This window comes from Pteropus alecto, unplaced genomic scaffold, assembly GCF_000325575.1.
Source record: "Pteropus alecto unplaced genomic scaffold, ASM32557v1 scaffold45, whole genome shotgun sequence".
Classification (NCBI taxonomy): Eukaryota; Metazoa; Chordata; class Mammalia; order Chiroptera; family Pteropodidae; genus Pteropus; species Pteropus alecto.
In genome coordinates, this window is record NW_006442491.1 from 38,376,512 (window position 1) to 38,393,262 (window position 16,751).

The 16,751-nt window shown below is 59.5% G+C and overlaps 1 protein-coding gene across 1 annotated transcript in view; it reads left to right on the forward strand.

Annotated features, from left to right (window-relative positions):
* The first annotated feature begins 13,530 nt into the window (after positions 1–13,530).
* The window catches only part of PHACTR3 (phosphatase and actin regulator 3), a 59,504-nt gene continuing 56,283 nt past the window's right edge, over positions 13,531–16,751 (forward strand). The window contains exon 1 of the mRNA XM_006922106.1: positions 13,531–13,715. Coding sequence (XP_006922168.1) covers positions 13,531–13,715 — 185 coding nt within the window. The remainder of the gene's footprint in view (positions 13,716–16,751) is intronic.

A 16,751-nucleotide genomic window follows, 5' to 3' on the forward strand; every position in this document is an offset into this window, starting at 1 on the left:
CGCGTGCGTGTGTGTGCGTGTGTGTGTGCGCGCACGTGTGTGTGCATGTTTGTGAGTGAGTGTGTGCGTGTGTGCATGTGTGTGTGCACGCGCGTGTGTGAGTGTGCGTGTGTGATCTCATCGGACTACAGACTCCAAGCGGGCCGTCCCCTCGTCTGTCTCGTGCACTCTCTAGAGTGTCCGCCCCCGAGAAGATGCCCAGTGCGACTTTACCACGTACGTACGTGTCACGTCGTCCAAAGCAAAATGTGGCTAGTTCTCTGTACTGAGTTTCGCATCCCGCTTTTCTCATTTAAATTTCTGCTTTTTTTGCTGAAAGCCTTCCTTTGAAAACATTATTTTAACCGCAGAATGCTCTTTCATCACATGAAGAGTCATTCTGGGAGCCGCTTCGTACGGAACTTTCGAGGCCGGCCTCATTTCCTCCTCATCAGTCTCTCGAAGTGGGATTCTTGAGTGAGAGGGCCCGCACGTTTTTAGGCTTTTACACATTTTTGCTAAATATTTTCCAGAGAGAAGGTGCCAAGCTTTCCTGTCGTCAGTAGAGAATGAAGTGGCTCGTTTGCCCCCACAGCAGTAGATACTCGCCCTGTGCTGGTGTGTGCTTGTCGTGTATGTAAAAACGTTTCCTCTGCAGAGTACCATTCCGTTTCGTTTTCCTTTAAATAGTGTGTTTTCATGTTCAGGTATTTTTAAAATTCTTAGGTCACATGTACTAGTGTCTTTTCTCTAAGGCTTTGTTCGTCGCTCTTATTCTTAGAAGGTTGTCCCCATCACCGAGTCAGATAAATAGCGACTCATTATCTTCTGCTGCTTCTTTTCATGGTTCCCTTTCTTCGAATCTGTCCTTCGGCTCATGGGAGATGCACTTTACTGTGAGCTGCGGTGTCCTGACTTCCCGACTTAGAGCAGAGACTCGGTTTCATTCTTCGGATGGTGTATTTTTGCCGCTGATTTGAAACGCGTGCTTTGTGACATGCCCACCTTTCTTCTTTCTGTCGAGTTCTCCTTCTGGACTTTCGACTTTCTTTTATTTACCTCGATCTATTCTTTTAATAACTACAGTTCTATTCTACATTCGAATATCTAGCCTGCGTCATTACACATTTATGTATTAATTATAATTCTATATGAATGAGAAATACATTCAGCATACATTTTACGATAAAGCCTACCTCATCATATTTTTTTCAGTTTTTTTGGCCATTCTATCAAAAGGATTCTACGAGAAGAATATTGTGATTTATGTCGTTAGATTATAATATAAGATTAGAACGGCATGAGATTAATAAAACCATTTGGAAGAATCAGTATGTTTACCAAACTGAGTCCGTCCATCCAGGAACCTGGTACATCTCTTCCTGACTTGAGATTTTTTTAAAAAATCAGGGTAATTCTCAGCTTAAATTTCATCGTTTCCTCCCGAGGAATCCCACAATGTATGAGTTCACTTCCATGTGCTTAACGCTTTGCATTTGTTATTGAAATTATCTGCGTGATGGAGAAAAAAATGCCGTTTTGGGTTCACTTGTTTTGTGGCAATTTACCTTCGAAACTCTCTTAGCATCGAAAGCATTTTCCCAGTCAGTCGTCTTCAGTTCTTTGAGTGTGGGTTTGGCCGGCCGGCTCCTCCTGTCAGAGTGACGGCTCCGTCGGGTGTCCGCGCAGCGCCCACCCTAACCAAGGTGGCCCTCATTTTGCAAAGTCCTGCTCCGGGCCTCCAGCTGTCTGTGTGCCGTCATCTGTGGAGAAGGAACCGCCGACCAGCTATGAACTTTCTCCAGGCAGTAAGCCCAGGATGGATAAAGGTACACAGCTCACCTGTGGTCAGCAGCTGCTTAGCGAGTAGCCACGCGGGGCTGGAGCCCGGCCTTCTGATGGCCGGGCCCATCCTACGGCCCCGTCCTGACTCTCTGGGACACCATGCTGCTTGTCCCTGCGCTGGCTCCTGATCCGGTCCAGGGAGACCTCCCTCTGTCCCTCGCTCTTGCTGCGCCCTCGGCCAGGACAAGCACCCTTCTCTCCTTCCCCATCTTGCTCACCACTGTGCATGCAGAACCGCCTCTTCCAAGAAGCCTTCCTGGACCTTCCACTCGGCCGTTCTCCCTGGCCCCTGCTCCCGTGAGGGGCGCTTCGCTTCCTCCCTCACAGGATCGTAGGCTCCCAGGGCAGGGCCCTGCGTCTTGCCACCGATGGGGCTTGGTACGTAGTGAGCACTCTGTGCACAAAGAAGCATCTACCCAGCAGGTGTCGGGGGATGAGCGGGTACCACTGAGAGAGTTTAGGGTGCCAGCCAGGTCTGTCTGTCGTCTGAGTCTGAGGCCCCGCCCAGTCAGGTGGCAGAAGGTGTCAGCCTGCAGCATTTGGCCATCCACAGAGGACAGTGTGGTCGCTTCGGGTTCAGGGTAACGAAAAGAATTGTGCACTAAAGACAAGGCCCCTCGGAGGACACGTGAGATCCAGCCCACTTCGCTAACCAATGGGGAGGTGGTGCGTTTGGGACAGTGGCTTCTCCTGGGCCTCCGCTGGCACGGCTGTCTTTTCTGAGCATGGGAATGGTGACCAGTGGCACTTTGACCCCCACCCTCAGCCCCGCCTCAGGTGGCCGGGCCTGCAGGGTGCTCATCCCGCCCTCCCTGAGCAGAGACCCCGCGTTTCCAGCTCCCAGGAGTCAGTGCTCGGACTCCTGTCTGGACCCCATTGGGGTTCACGGACATTCCTCGTGGGCCTGGAAAGTTAACAGAGCCGCCTCCCCCCCCAACCAGGGCTTTTAGTTGGGGAAAGAAGTGTTTGCTCTGCTTTGCTCTGCTTTTCCCGTCTTGTATTTTTGCTTAGAAGACAGACGGTCACACACAGCAGGGACAACCAGGGACCCTTCTCCTGAGGACCCAAGCTCGGGAGGCTGGGGGGACCGTCCCCAGCCTGGCCCCCCGGGGCCCGGGCGCCTGGCCCCGTCAGAGTCGGCCTCGGGAGGCGCCGGTCCTGGGTTTACAACCCCCTCGGCCGCTCCAGGCCGTCGTGGGCCTTTTCCTCGCTGCTTCTCTCAAAGCATCGTCTTGTCCCTAAGGAATCCGGAGTCTGTTTGTGTTTAGTGACACGTGCAGGGAAGGGGACTGTGACTCGAAGGGGTGCCAGCGACAAAGGGCGTTGACGGGTTCACAGAACCGAAACGTCCAGGGTGTCGCTCGGGCAGCTGCGTCCAGGGCTGCAGACCGTCTGGCTCGGCAGGGACCGCCTCGCAGGTCTGTCCTGCGTCCATCTGGTGTGGCTCTGGCTCCCAGCTGACTCTCCCACGAGGTAGCAAATGGCTGTTTAGAGCCGCAGGTTCATTTTCTCCAAGTTTAACAATCCTTATGTGAGGGAAATGCTAATCCCAGCAGTTCATAGCAAGTCCTGGAAGAGATTATCGTGGGCTCAGCCCAGCCCAGTCACCCGTCCACCCCTGAGTCAAGCACTGTGGCCGGTCAGAGGTGACGCTCTGATTCTGCGAGGCCTGCACAGGGAGGTAGATCGTGAAGCAGGTAGGCCGTGAACCCAGGTAGGCAGTGAGCCCAGGTAGTTTGGGAGGCAGGTAGGCTGTGAGCCCAGGTAGGCCATGAGCCCAGGTAGGCTGTGAGCCCAGGTAGCTCATGAGGCAGGTAGGCTGTGAGCCCAGGTAGTTTGGGAGGCAGGTAGGTGGTGAGCCCTCTCTTTGGGAGGCAGGTCGGCTGGCCCCCAGCACTGCTTCTCTCTCAGCCGGAGGGGCCGCCATGCGGTGACCAGCAGAGCCGTGGCAGGGCCTGCTGTGGTCAGCGCACCCTGGGTCCTGCTGGGTCCTCCGGGATGTGCCCTGGCGCACGGGGCTGCGCCTCATTCAGAGTCCGCACCCCTGACGTGCTCTGCCACGAGGAGAGTGTCTCCGGTGGCCAGGCGAAGCAGTGCCTCCACGTGGCAGCGGCGTGAACCGGTTCAGAGTCCCTACAGCCGGAACGCTTTGAAAGATGTGATCCTTGACAAAGTTTTATTTCAGGGTCATTTCAAAGTTAGCCCCGTGCGTGAGACGTGATGCCTTGCTGACTCGTTCTGATCCGCATGAATCACGGGCCCGGCGTTCGTGCGGGTTATCGTGTGGCATCGTGACCAGCTTCGTCCTGGCCCCCAGGGCCCTGGTTCTGCTAAGGGCTGGACTGACGAGTGTGCAGGAAGCGGCCAGGCCTGGAGCCGTCGCCACGGCAGTGGGAGATCCTTGTGGACGTTCTGAGCCGACAGGAGTCGTCTGCAGGAGCAGCTTCCCAGGACAGGCCCCTGTCACCGGCTGTGACTGTTCCCAGGGGGCGCGTACCGTATGGTCTTGCTGGCTCGCTGGGCTCGCTCCATCTTGCTCTGTCGCTTCCGTGACAATCGCCAGAGGAGCCGGGGCCAGGCCGGGGGTCCGTGGTGAAGCAGGTAGCCACAATGACAACAAGCACAGACACCTGCAGGCATCAAGCCTGACGCCGTCTGCTCTGGGGCGGAAGCTCTCACAAACCACCTGCCCAGGTGCCAGGAGGAGGCAGAGACAGACAGAAGTATGGCGTGGCGGGAAAGCTCATCGAATCACCGAGGCACCCCGCACGGTGAGTGCTGAGACACGTGCCTCATCCGCTCCGGGTGCCGGGACTGGCTCTGCATGCACAGGGGCCGTGAACTTGAGCGCAGAAGGATCCGCAGCCCCTGTTCTCAGATGCTTTGCTGAGGCCTCACTGGGCCTTCCTGGACTCCGTGTCAGGGCTGGGGACAGTTACGCAGGACACACTTGGTCTCTGCTTTCACGTCAGCCGCTCAGATGGACGTTAAACTGATGAGCACGCGAACCTAATAATAACTAAACGCTAATAATAAAGACACTCATAATAAACCACGCCGAATGCTATGGTGGAGAAACCAACAGGAAACCTCACAGCCGGGCGTAGAGGGTGCGGCCGTGAGCGTGAGTGGGACGGTTCGTCAGGAGGGACCGTCACGGGAGGCAGCCCCGTGGTGGCCGGAACTTGATGAATGAGGAGCTGAAAAGAGATTCGACTGGAGCATTCTGGGGGGAGGGGGGGGCGGGGGGGCGTGAGAGCAGCTTATGAAAGCAGAGGTCAAGACTCTGGGGTCGCAGTGGGCGTTTCGTATGTCATCGTAAAAGCCACTGTGACACACAGTGTGGAAGTCATGCCAGGCCCCATTTGCTCAGTGGGGCAGGGTTAGCGGATGCTGGGAACCAGGGAGGAGGTGCAGAGTTGGGAGGGGGTGACGCTGGCCTGGACCCCTGGGTAGAAGTGAGGCTCAGGGTGAGGGAGCAGGGTCAGGAGCCGGTCCCGCTCTCCCTCTGTCCTCATGGAGCGTCCACTCGTCCCTGTGCCCTGCAGACTTTTTCAAAGGGAACCACTTATAGCGGGGGGTGGTGAATGGCGGGCCGTGGACCAAGCCCACCTGCCACCGCTTTTTGTAAATAAAGTCGTACTGAAACGCAGCCCTGCTTGGTTACGGGCGTGTCATCTACAGTCACGCTCATAGAGACTGGGGGGGCCCGCAAAGTCTAAGGCCTTTGCTGTCTGGCCCTTTCTGGAAAATGTTTGTCTATTTCTGACCTAAGTGAAATGAGTGTGGGATGCATTTTCAACACACAAATCTGTTGGCTCAGAATCTTCCCAGCTTTTAAAATGCGTTTAATTTCTCTGAAAAAAAAAAAAAAGAAAAGAAAAGCTCAAGCATGCATAGTTTTTAAATTAACGTTTGTCTGTCTTTAAGCTTCGAGGGACACGATGGGAGAACCCATCTTACACTTCGGCTTTATAAGCTCAGAGGCGGAGCACGGGCTTCGAAGAAGATGGGCAATATCACTTGTCTGAGTTTATGCTACCGTGATGGAATCTCCCGACGCGTTATTTTCCCGTGTTTCCTCTCTGAAACACTCATTGAAACCCTCTCTGTCAAGTAGGACCTTTAGGAGAATGTCTCTAAAAGCGGCTCTTAGTCTTCGCGAAGTCTTCGGGCTTCTTGCGAAAGCATTTGCACGAGAGTTTGCCTAGGTGCACGTCCCGAATGCTCCGCGAAGCCCGGTAAGGAGGAGGGGCAGGGCGATGGCGGTGCCGAGGCCCGTTTCCCGGATCTCGTCTTTCTCCTTCCCCGCCCCGCCCCCCGTCCGTGGGTAACTCCTGGCTCCACACTCCCTGCAGCATTTTCAGACCCACTTGGTTTACAGATCGGAGCTGATTTTCGCTTGGAGAACTGGCCATATGTCTGGCAGGCACCAGCGACCATTGGCAGGATTGCGGGGTTGATGCTAAACAGATGGGCCTTCTAGTTCGATGTGCTGTTTTTTCCACATTGCATATGAGGAAGAAGAAACTGCTTTAATAACGTCTTGAATTTTCCACTGGCGTCGGAGGCAGAAAGGACGCCATTTGTCTTGTCCTGACTTCGGCACCCTTGCGTGTGCCTGGAAGAAGCTTAGAGACTTGGGAAGTTTTGAGGTCCATCCTCTGCTAAGCTCTCAGAGTCCTGTTATCTTTGAAATACAGATATTGGGGGAAAGACGTCTATGTTCCAAAAATAAATGGTCACGAACCCTGCTTAGCGGGAGCACATTCGCACTGCCCAGTCTCAGGTTTATTCTGCTCCAGCTCCACCGGACAGCTTTGGCGCCGCCGCTGCAGTCTGAAAATCAAGGTGTGAATAGGATTGCCCGGTCCATCTAGTTGGGAAAAGCTGGCTAAACAGCTGGACAGGACTGCTTACTGCAGGACTTCTCAGAGCCTTTACTGTGACCCCGTGTACTGGGACTCTTCCAGGAGGCTTTTAGTGTAGACAGTGTTTTCCCGGCTGTCTTCACCCACAAAGCCAGGGTTCCACAGAACACACTTGGGGAAACACAGGTGCCAGGCCCAGATGGTAAGCTCTAGATCCAAGAGCCTGGGCACCAGGGCCCGACCTACCACTTACCGGCCGTGTGACCCTGAACTTGGGCTCCGTGCCCTCCCCCCCACTTCCTAAACCTGAGAGTATAGTCCCTGCCTCCTAGGGCCGTGCGCCTGCAGTGGACGCGCTGAAGGACCGGTGGCCGCGTCTGGGACGTTCTCAGGTTTAGGCGGGGTGGGATTCGCAGTGCTCCGGGGCCCGCGATTCACTCCGCAGCTGTCGCCAGGCTCCTGAGCTTCCTTCTCGGTATCCTTAGCACCTCGACTAATGAGCAGGGGCGGGAAGGAGGCGCCATCTGCGCTAAGGGCTGCTGAGGTGGCAGCCAGGAGACACGCCAGGCCAGCGCGAGCCCTGGCGGTTGCTCAGGCACTACAGTGACCCCAACATCAAGGGACACAGAGGCGACCCTGAGTCCGCGTCACCAGCCGGGGACCTGCATTCGATTCTGCGTCGGGCTTCGTACCCCAGGCTCAATCTTTCGTGCGTTCATCGATTCACTGCTTTGCTCTGCGTGCCAGGCACAGTGCTGGGTGCCAGAGAAGGAGGGACAGCCAGCTGTCGAGGGCCCTGATTCCTCGGTCTTGGAAAAGCAACAGTTTCCCCATGACGGGGGGCTGTAATCGATCAGGTTTCGACGGATACAGGGAAAAGCCTGCGGGGGTTCTGGGCGTGGGGCCCAGGGCCTCAGTTCTTCCCTACCCCCCTTTCAAAGAAGTTAGCCTCTTCCTGCACCCCTGCCTGCCCCAACCACTCCGTGATGCACAGCGTGACTGATTGGCGTGGTCGCACTCCCTCCTGGGACGCGTTCAGTGTGGCCCTCCTTCTGCCCGGATCGATCAGTGCGCCCCAAATGTCCCACTCTTCAGTCATTGCTCAAGAATTTCCCAGGAGCAGCGGAGCAGGTCAGGCCGAGAACGCTTTTCCATCGGGGAGACTTAGAATTCCTTTCGAAGAGCTGGTTTTGGAGGTTCAGACTCGTCCCGATGGTGGGTGTCTTAGAACACCCGGCACTTTTGTCATCGATGGCCATCGAGCCACATCGGGCAGCCTGGACACAAGCCATGGGTCTTCTGACCCCGAAATGCCATGATTTCACTATTTATGTTGCTTTTACGGTTCTCTCTGCCCCAGCTGTGCGTCCTCCCTCGTCCCGTATCTGAAAACAGTGCCCTGGTCGTCTGCTCCGTGTCCTCTGACGAGGGGGCAGGACGAGGGCTTTTGGAGCAGACGTCCAAGCCTGGTCTGTCACTTTGGCCGCATGACCTGGGACAATTAGTTCACATCCAGCTTCCTCCTTGAAATGTGGGTGATGAAAATACCGACCTGCCTTCTAGGGTCTGGGTGGGGATGGAACAAACTGATTCATGTCATGTGCTCAGGACAGAGCTCGTCACACAGCCAGCGCTCAGTAGATGCTGCTGTTGCTGTGGACGGGGACAACCAAGCAGCCTGGTCTTTGTGGCCCTTCCATGTGTGTTAACGCCTGTCACGGCCCCTCACCTGGCTCTGATGAGGACTGCCTCGGCCACGTCTCCCCCTGGCTTCCTGCCGTCTTTCCTCTGCTGGCCCCACTGCCCTCACCTGCCCGTCGCCTCTCACTGGGCCTCCCTGCCTTTGGCCTCACTCCCTGTAGCCTGCCACCCACACCAGTGTTCTGCGTGGTCTTCCCATGATGCCGATCTCCGTGCTTCCCAGGGCCTCGAGGCTCCTGTCACGGCCACACATGGGTCCACACCGCCCATTCCGGAAACTGTGAGCCCCAGCCTGGGAGTTCAAGCGCACAGACCCACGCCAGCAAACTGGGAGCAGTAAGGATGGCATTTTCTCATTTATCAATATGTGCTTTGTAAGAAGAGTCTTTTCTTTTAGATTATAATCTGTTAGAGTCAGTGGTATTGAGGACAGAAGACAGTTGCGTGTATACGAGCTTGCGTGCGTGTGTCGGCTGTTAGTTGGCACCAAGGACAGTCGGCATCTCTATGAGGATCCTGATTTTATACATGGACATTTTACTGGGTTTCTGAGCCTCAGAGATGGGGGACGTCAGATCTCACTTCCCTGCGTTGTCCTCCCGCCGAAACGCCACTTACTGTCGTGACGTTAGGAATTTGCACGTTTTACTGAACTCCCAGTCAATCGCCCAGGCCCCGCTCAAGTACCCCCGTCCCCACCAGCCTGCTCGGAGTTTTCCACCCCGGGCGGGTAGAGGGGCTTCCTCTGCAGCTGTCATCCTCTGCCGGTTCTTCCCGGTGACTCCATGCCCCTTGGTCTCCCCCATGGTCACCAGGGTGGGGGTGGCCAGCGCCTCTTCGTCTGGCCTCAGGCCTGGCATAGAGCTTTGTTCACAGAAGAGAAGATGCCTGTTACATATTGCAGGATGGATTCTTTTGAGTGGGGAAGGACTCCGAGGAGAGAGTCCACGCTCTGTTGGTCCGCATCCCGGCTTCTCGTTTTCCAGTTTCTTAAAATCACATTCTAAGGTCGTCTCATGATTCCCCTGTTGGCTCGCTTCCTCCTCGACCAGCAAGTGAGCTTCATGAAGCAGCATGTCCATCCTGTTAACTTCTGTGTCTCAAGCTCAGAACAGCCCTGGCACACGGCAGGCCTCAGCCGATACCTGACGCATGAGTTTGTGAATGAATGAATGAATGAATGAATGAAACAAAGAAGCCAAGATCCTGATCCGGTACTGTTTGACACAGACGGCGCCTGTGGCACCCGGCGCCTGGCCTGCCCCCTGGCGAGGCAGCTTTCCCCGCATCGCGTTTCAGGGGGAAGGGGTCCTGCGGAGGTGGACGCAGTCAGCACAGAGAAGATGAGGAAGCAGACGTGCCTGTTGTCACTCGGGCTGGGCTTCAGGGTCAGACGCAGGGGGCAGGTCCTGGCAGCCTTGCATCCCGGGTTCACAGGTGGAGCAGGTGCTGATTGGAGCACCTCCTGGCTGCTGCCAGGTGCACGGTGATGAACACAATGGCCACAGGTCCTGTGCTTGTGGCGCTTACATTTGTTCTGGTGGGAAAGGTGACCGCAATGAACTACATCCCAGGACGCTATCTGTGAGTGCCCAGAGCTCCGATGGAAGGGGCCGGGATGAACAGGGGAGGTGGCCACGCGTCCCTCGCTGCGTGTTCTGGAACAGTGCCTGACCTCGAGGTTTGCGGGATCCACCCATGGGGGAGGGAGGTGGGTTGGCTTCTGGGGGACGGGCACACTGACTGCTGTGAGCCTGTGAGGGGCCTGGGAGAGGGTTGGAGGTGCCTAAGGGACAAGAGGGACCCGGAGCCAGCGCCTTCCGTCAGTTGGGGAGCTGGGGGACCCCGCCTGCCCAGTAGCTGCCTGTTGCTCTTCCTCATGCCCTGTGGGGAAACACTTTTGTTAATCAGCTGCTGACATCTCAGGCAGCAGAGGCCCCCTAGGACTTAGCACCTCGTGTTTCTCGGAGGCTGAGCCGCTCGCTTATGTGCTCACTGCTCCAGCCCTCCCCAGCGGGAGGGGCTTCCTCGGCCGCTCCGGAGAGACTCGGGGTCCAGGCGCTGGAGACCGAGGGGAGAGGGCAGGCACCCCCAGCCCTCCCTTCTCTCTGGGCGCACGCGCACGCACACACACACACACACACACGGACACACGGTGCACACCCACCCGTGTCCGCTTGCTCCCCCGGACCCCCGTGCACACAGCGGGTGACACGGTGCTGCCCTCTCTGTCCTCGAGGCATTTATAGGTCATTCCTAACCGAGCAGCCTGACGTCTCCTCTGAAGCTGCTGCTCTTGGGTTGCAGGCCGCAGGGTTCAGACGCGCTCACGGGCCTGGCCCTGGGCCCGAGCCACCTGGGGGGGCAGAAGGAGAGAGGACTCATGCTCCCCCCGGATCTCTGGAGTCTCTCATCCCCTGGGCTTGGGAGTCTTTGCCTCCCATGACAGTCGACTTCTTGGAGTCGCTCAGACGAAGGCGTCTGTCCTGCTCGAGCGTGTTGCGTGTTGGCTAAGTGAACACGTCAGACCTTAGGAGGTGAGGGTCCCCAGGGCTCCCTGCGGAATTCTGAATCCAGCCCGAGCCGCTGCCTGCCTCCCCAGCCGCATCCACAGCTCGCCTGCTGCGTTCTTCCTCCATGCCCTTGACCTTCCTCCTTCTCCACCTGGTGCCCCGGACCAGGGTCTCAGCAATGCGGTAGCAAACGGAGTGGGATCCGCGGTCCGATTTGTAGTTTATTCGTGCCGCTCCTTCTTTGCTCTGCCTGCTGGGAAGCTCAGAGCCGCATGCGCCCTCCTCCGGCACCCACCAGGGCCTTTAGCCCCGTGAAGCGGCGGTCCTGTCTAGATCCCCTGCCTCAGGGGTCCCTCGATGGTCACTTCATCTCGTTGGGCGTGTGTGTTCCTGACAACCGCCAGCGTCCTTCGTGGAAGTTGGTGAGGTTTAAAGAGCAGTGACGATGCTTCCCGGTCTCCATGCCCACGTCTGGGGGGCTTCATCTTCCACGAGCCCTGAGGCTTGGGGAGACCTGGCCGGCTCCCTCCCCAGGGTGCCAGAAACGCCTCCGGGACAGCCAGCTTTCTGGGGACACCTGGCACTGGCCGTTCCACTCCACTGGCGTCCGCGGGCGGGGGAAGGCGCGGCGAGGCCAGCGTGGATAAACTCCCTCTGGAGGAGAGGCCCCGGCTGCATGCGGACGCCCCGAACGTGGGGCCGGGATGTCGCAGCGGGGGGTGACCGGCACCCTCCTCTCCCGGACTCCACCTCTGCCCCAGCTGCATGCCGGGGGCCCCGATGGGGTGCCAGGCACTGGGGTCACGCGGAGAAGGCCATTGCCTTTGGAGCCTTGCCGGTCGCGGAGCCTGCAGGAGGAGCGGGGACGGCCTGGGCTCATCCCGGATGAGAGGCGTCTGCCCGGCGCTGCCCCGCGGGGCCCTGCGGACATGGCCCCATGCCGCTCAGGCTCAGGGACAGCGGGCGGTGGGGCAGAGCACACAGCCGCTGGCCTGCGCCGGCCCTGGCTCAGGCCTCTTGCCTTGGTGTCCCGTTGTTGGTGTCCGGCCCTGGGTGATGAATTCACACAGTCACCGTAGAAGCAGGTTAGACATTCGGGGGGGGTCTCTGGATTCGGGCTGCTCTCGAGGACGTGCCTCGCCCCAGCATCCCTCTGTGTGACAGCTGACGAAACGGCTCGCGGCTCTGGGCCTCAGTGTGCTCGCCTGTAAAATGGACACAACCGTCTCTACCCCACAGACTCACCAGGGGGGTGAAATAACACCCGGCACGCGGGGAACGGGGCTGGGTCTGACGGAGACCGGCCTGTCACAGGTCCCTGGCGCCTCTGGCTGCTGCTGGCCCCCTCCACCCAGGCGGCCCTGGGAGGTGACATCCGAGCGCTCGAAGGGGATCGGGGCCTTGTCACTGCCGGAAGGGCCGTCCGTCCCTGTCCCAGGAGGGGCTGCGGCAGCTCGGGCGTGCCGCTCTCCGTCCTCCCACGGAGCCGGCCTGAACTCGGGGCTCAGCTCTGCCCGTCGGCCGGGGCTCCGGAGGGGCTGGTGGGGACGACACTGCTCCGTGGTACAGGAGTCTCCGTTTCACCTTTTTGTTAGTAGCATTTTGTTTTCCATTCTAACGTCATTTCTTTACAAAAAACACACGTCCTGCGCGGCCTATGGCGAAGTGCATGTCATCCTCCAACAGCCAGTGCTCCCCCTTCCTTGGCGGGACCCACAAGTGCGTTCTCCGCGCCTGCCAGCAGGTGCGTGTGTCCGGCCCCCGTTCGCCCACTGGCGGCACACGCTGCGCACCTTGCGTGCTGGCTCTTTTGACCTCCTGATTTTGGGGGGCCTTCTGCACACAGCCATCCGCCCCGTTCCTTCCCACCCATTGGTACACAGGTCACGGAGGGGAAAGCTGGTGGCTAAGCCAGGGCCGGGTCGATGGGCAGGTGGGTTGCTGCTGGTCTCTCGCGTGACAAACAGCGGTGCTGTGCATGTCCTCGGACCCCGTCTTTTTGCACCCCACACAAAGTGGCCTCGTCCTCCAAACAGGGAAGGGCCCCAGCGCTGCTTTGCTCTGACTGTCCAGGGCTGGGTCGTTCTGCGGCTGTTCTGGGTCATTCTGCAGGGCCAGCACTGTGCCCGGGGCCACGCGGCTCCTCCGCACACACGCAAGGAGCTGCGGGAGCACAGGCCCAGGGGCAGGTGGGGAGAGACTTCCTGGGGGGGTCCGAGTTAGCCGAGCAGCTGACGTTTACGGGGCGGGGGAGGAGCTGACGAGGGGAGCAGCTCCGGAGGCGGGCATGGCACGAGCAAAGGTCCTGGGGTGGGGGTGGGGGCTTCGCCGGGAAGCCGATGGGTCTGTAAATCGCCGTGGCCGCAGGCAGAGTCGGGCAAGGGCGCCCTGCGGGCCGGGAGAGGGTGGCCGGGGAAGGGAAATGGGACACACACTCACGAGCTGGCATGAGCCACCGTGGGCCACCGGTGGGAACGAGCCCCAGAGGTGCCATCGCTCTGAGGGCCCCGTTGAGCCCCAGCTTTGGAGGGTCACTGGGCGGGGGCATCGCCGCAGGCCCCCGGGAGTCGCGTGGGTAGACGGTCCCCCGAGCCCTCTACGGTTTTCGCCTTGCAGATGAGATGGACCCAGCCCCCCCAGCGCGCTCTGAATATCTGGTCTCAGGGACTCGAACCCCCCCCGTGAGGAGGAGCAGCAAGCTGGCCACGCTGGGCAGGATCTTCAAACCCTGGAAATGGAGGAAAAAGAAAACCGAGAAGCTGAAGCAGACGACGTCCGGTGAGTGCCGGGGAGGGGCCCGTTCACGGTCACCGAGCTCTCCACGGCCGTGGTCTCCCCAGCCGCACACGCTCGGGGACCACGCCGCCTCGCCCGGGTCACGCCCCTCCACTGGCCTCCAGGTCTCACCTGGCCGGAGCAGGTCGGCACCAGCACACCTGTAACCCAGGCCCTCAGGGACACACACGTCACCTGGGACCTCGGTGAGAACGCAGGCTCTGGGGCAGCGCAGGGCTGGGCCGCACAGACACCCCGCTTGGGACAGGCTGTCCTCGCTGGCCCGCCCCCACCGAGTGAGAGCACCCAGCCACCGGCAGCCTGCCCTGCGCTCCGAAGGCCGGGGGTCTGGGCCCCTCCCCAGGGCTGGGTTCCGCTGGCCGGCGCTGGGCCTGGGGCCCGCCATCCCTAAGAGCCCGCTGGGTGATTCGGCCTGGCCTTGAACCTCGAGGCGTCCCTTCTCAGCGGATGCCCGAGCCGGCCGCTCCCGGGCTCACAGCTCCTCCTGACGGGGCTCCCCACCCACGTCCTCCCCTCAGAGGACCTGGAGGGTCCCCTCAGTCACCTCTGGCTGGCCGCCCCCTCACACCCTGCCCGGCCCAGCTCGGTGGGAAGCCAGGTGGCGCCAGGTCATACTGCTGCCCTTGTGACCTGTGCCAGGAACTATGACCATCAGACTAAACAACAGAGTCATGTCTGGTGGCAACAGCAGAACTGGCCATAATAGCAGAGAGCAACAGAGCCCTTTTCCAATCAGCCGATCGCTCAGAGCCACGCCTGTGGCCACCGCTTCCACTGGGGCCCTGCCCGTCTCAGGGGACAGGCTCGGGGAGGGGATGGCGCCCCCGGGGTCAAGCGGCCAGCAGGTCGGGGACCTGGGGTTTGAGCCCTGACAGCCTGGCTGGGCTCGGGCTCCTGAAGGGCAGCGTGTCCCTGTCCTTGGTGAAGGGGAGGTGGGTACCTTGAGAAGCAAACCCCGGGGGAGACGGCATGTCGGCTCCCACAGGCCCCTCTGCCAGCTGCATGCCTGCCAGCTGTGGCCGGAGACAAACGGCAAGGACTCCGCTCACACGGAAGGAGGCCCAGGCCCTGGGGACCAGCCCAGGGAGACCCCGGCTCAGGCTGTGCCTCTGGAGGTCCCCTACCCTCCCCGCCCTGAGGAGGGCGGGGACAGGGCCAGCGAGGGCTCTAATAGCAGCAGCGGGTCCTCCACGCACTTTTCACTCATTTTACGAAATTATTTTTTTAACCACTCGCGAGGCTGACTGCCTGAGTCTCTTTGTCAAGAATGAAAGCAAGCAGACACTGTTATTCAGTGACGCTCACGCTCCTCCTGTGTGCCAAGGGCAGAGCAGACCGGGGACCCAGGCCTCACTCACTTAGAGCTTCCCTAAGTCGGGGGACGGACAAGCAGGCACGCGCACAGCACGGCAGACAGTCACGGCTGCGGGAGGAGCGGGCGGGGTGGTGGGCTGGAGCGGCCGCCGGAGGCCCAGGCGGGGCAGCCGTGGAGCTGACACGTAATTGCCCCTTTGAGAAAGGCAGGGAAAAGCATCGGGGGCAGGCACAGCCCATGCAGAGGTGCTGAGTAGGGGAAGACAGGCTTGCGTGTCTGTGAGAGGCTGAGGGGCCAAAGCAGGGGGAGCTCTGTGACTTCGGGGGAGCCCCTGACACTCTGGGCTCAGAGTCCGGGATCGGAGGGGGAGCCGCATGCTCTGGGCCGCTCAGCACGGCACCGTGGGTGATGGCCCGTGAGGTCGGCAGGATGCTATGGGCCCTTCGGGGCATCGAGGCTCTCTGGGTCGACCTCTGCGGCATCTCCCCCTGGGGCGGGGACCCCCACCTTCAGGCCCTTTATTCAAGCATCTGGGGTTCCTGGGGACAGGACTGCATCTTATTCTAAACATTTTTTTCTCCTCCAAGCGTGGGGTGTTGTTTATTTCAGCATATCAAACCCCTGGTTTCACAGGCGGCATCGGCTAGGATGAGATGAAGTAAAAACAGAGATTAAAGGTAAAAAGGAGCAAACGGTGGTTCGGGCGAGGATCTGGCATCGCCGTGGGGTGGCCCTCAGCAGCTGCCGTTTGGGAAGTGGCACCTGAGCCCGTACCTGCTCCACAGGGTGTCTCAGGTGGCGGGGCAGTGTCCCCTGAGATGGGGACAGCAGACCCTCACAGCTTGGTCTTCAGGTCTTTGGGGAGACATTGAATAGAGAAGGTGACATCTGCCTTGAGCCAGCCCCGGTGAGTGCCACCCAGCGCTGGTGGGCGATGGGGGCCCCTTTTCTCAGAGCCCTGGCCCCGTCGCCCCTGTTTCTAGACCGGACGGCAGCCTTTCTCCTGGCACCCTCCGAGAGTCAGGATCCATGTCTGCCTCATCCACACTCAGGCCATGGGAATGGGGTGGAGATCGCACTGCCCCAAACTGTCCTCTCCCTGAGGAGTCTCGGGGAGAAGACTTGGCCCCATCCATCCCTCAGCTCTCAGGGGCGTCCACAGCCCCTGCGCCCAGCGCCCGCTGCTTCTGGTGGAGTCCACTGTCTGTTTGTCCTCTGTCCTCCCCCGTGCACTGGGCCTCAGGCAGAGGCCGGGCCTGTCTCGCTTCTCTGTGCCTGGCACACAGTAGGTGCTTTAATTGCTTCTCACTGCCTGCTCCCCCCTAGAGCCCACGTTCCCCGAAGGGGGGCTGAGTTGGTTCTGCTCCCCGCGACCACCGCCAGCACATACTCAGCACTTGGCACGTAGTAGGTGCTCAGTAAATAACTGTGAACAAATTAAGTCACTTTATTGTCATTACCTGCTGTCGTCTGCCATGACTTTAAGCTCTGGCAGGCGGGCCGGCTGCTTGGTCCCCACTACAGCCCGCACGGGCAGTGCCGGCACACACAGGTGACACGTGGGCCCTCGTGGGCCAGGCTTAACAGCCGACACTCTGTCCACGTCTTTTAGAGGAAGGGTCCGAGGGTTACGTAGGTTTGTATTTGGAGAGTGTGCTCTACCGTAGGCTCATCGTTTTCTGGGCAGTTAAAGGAGATTGTCAAGGAGCAAGCGCCCCCCCCCCCCGCCCC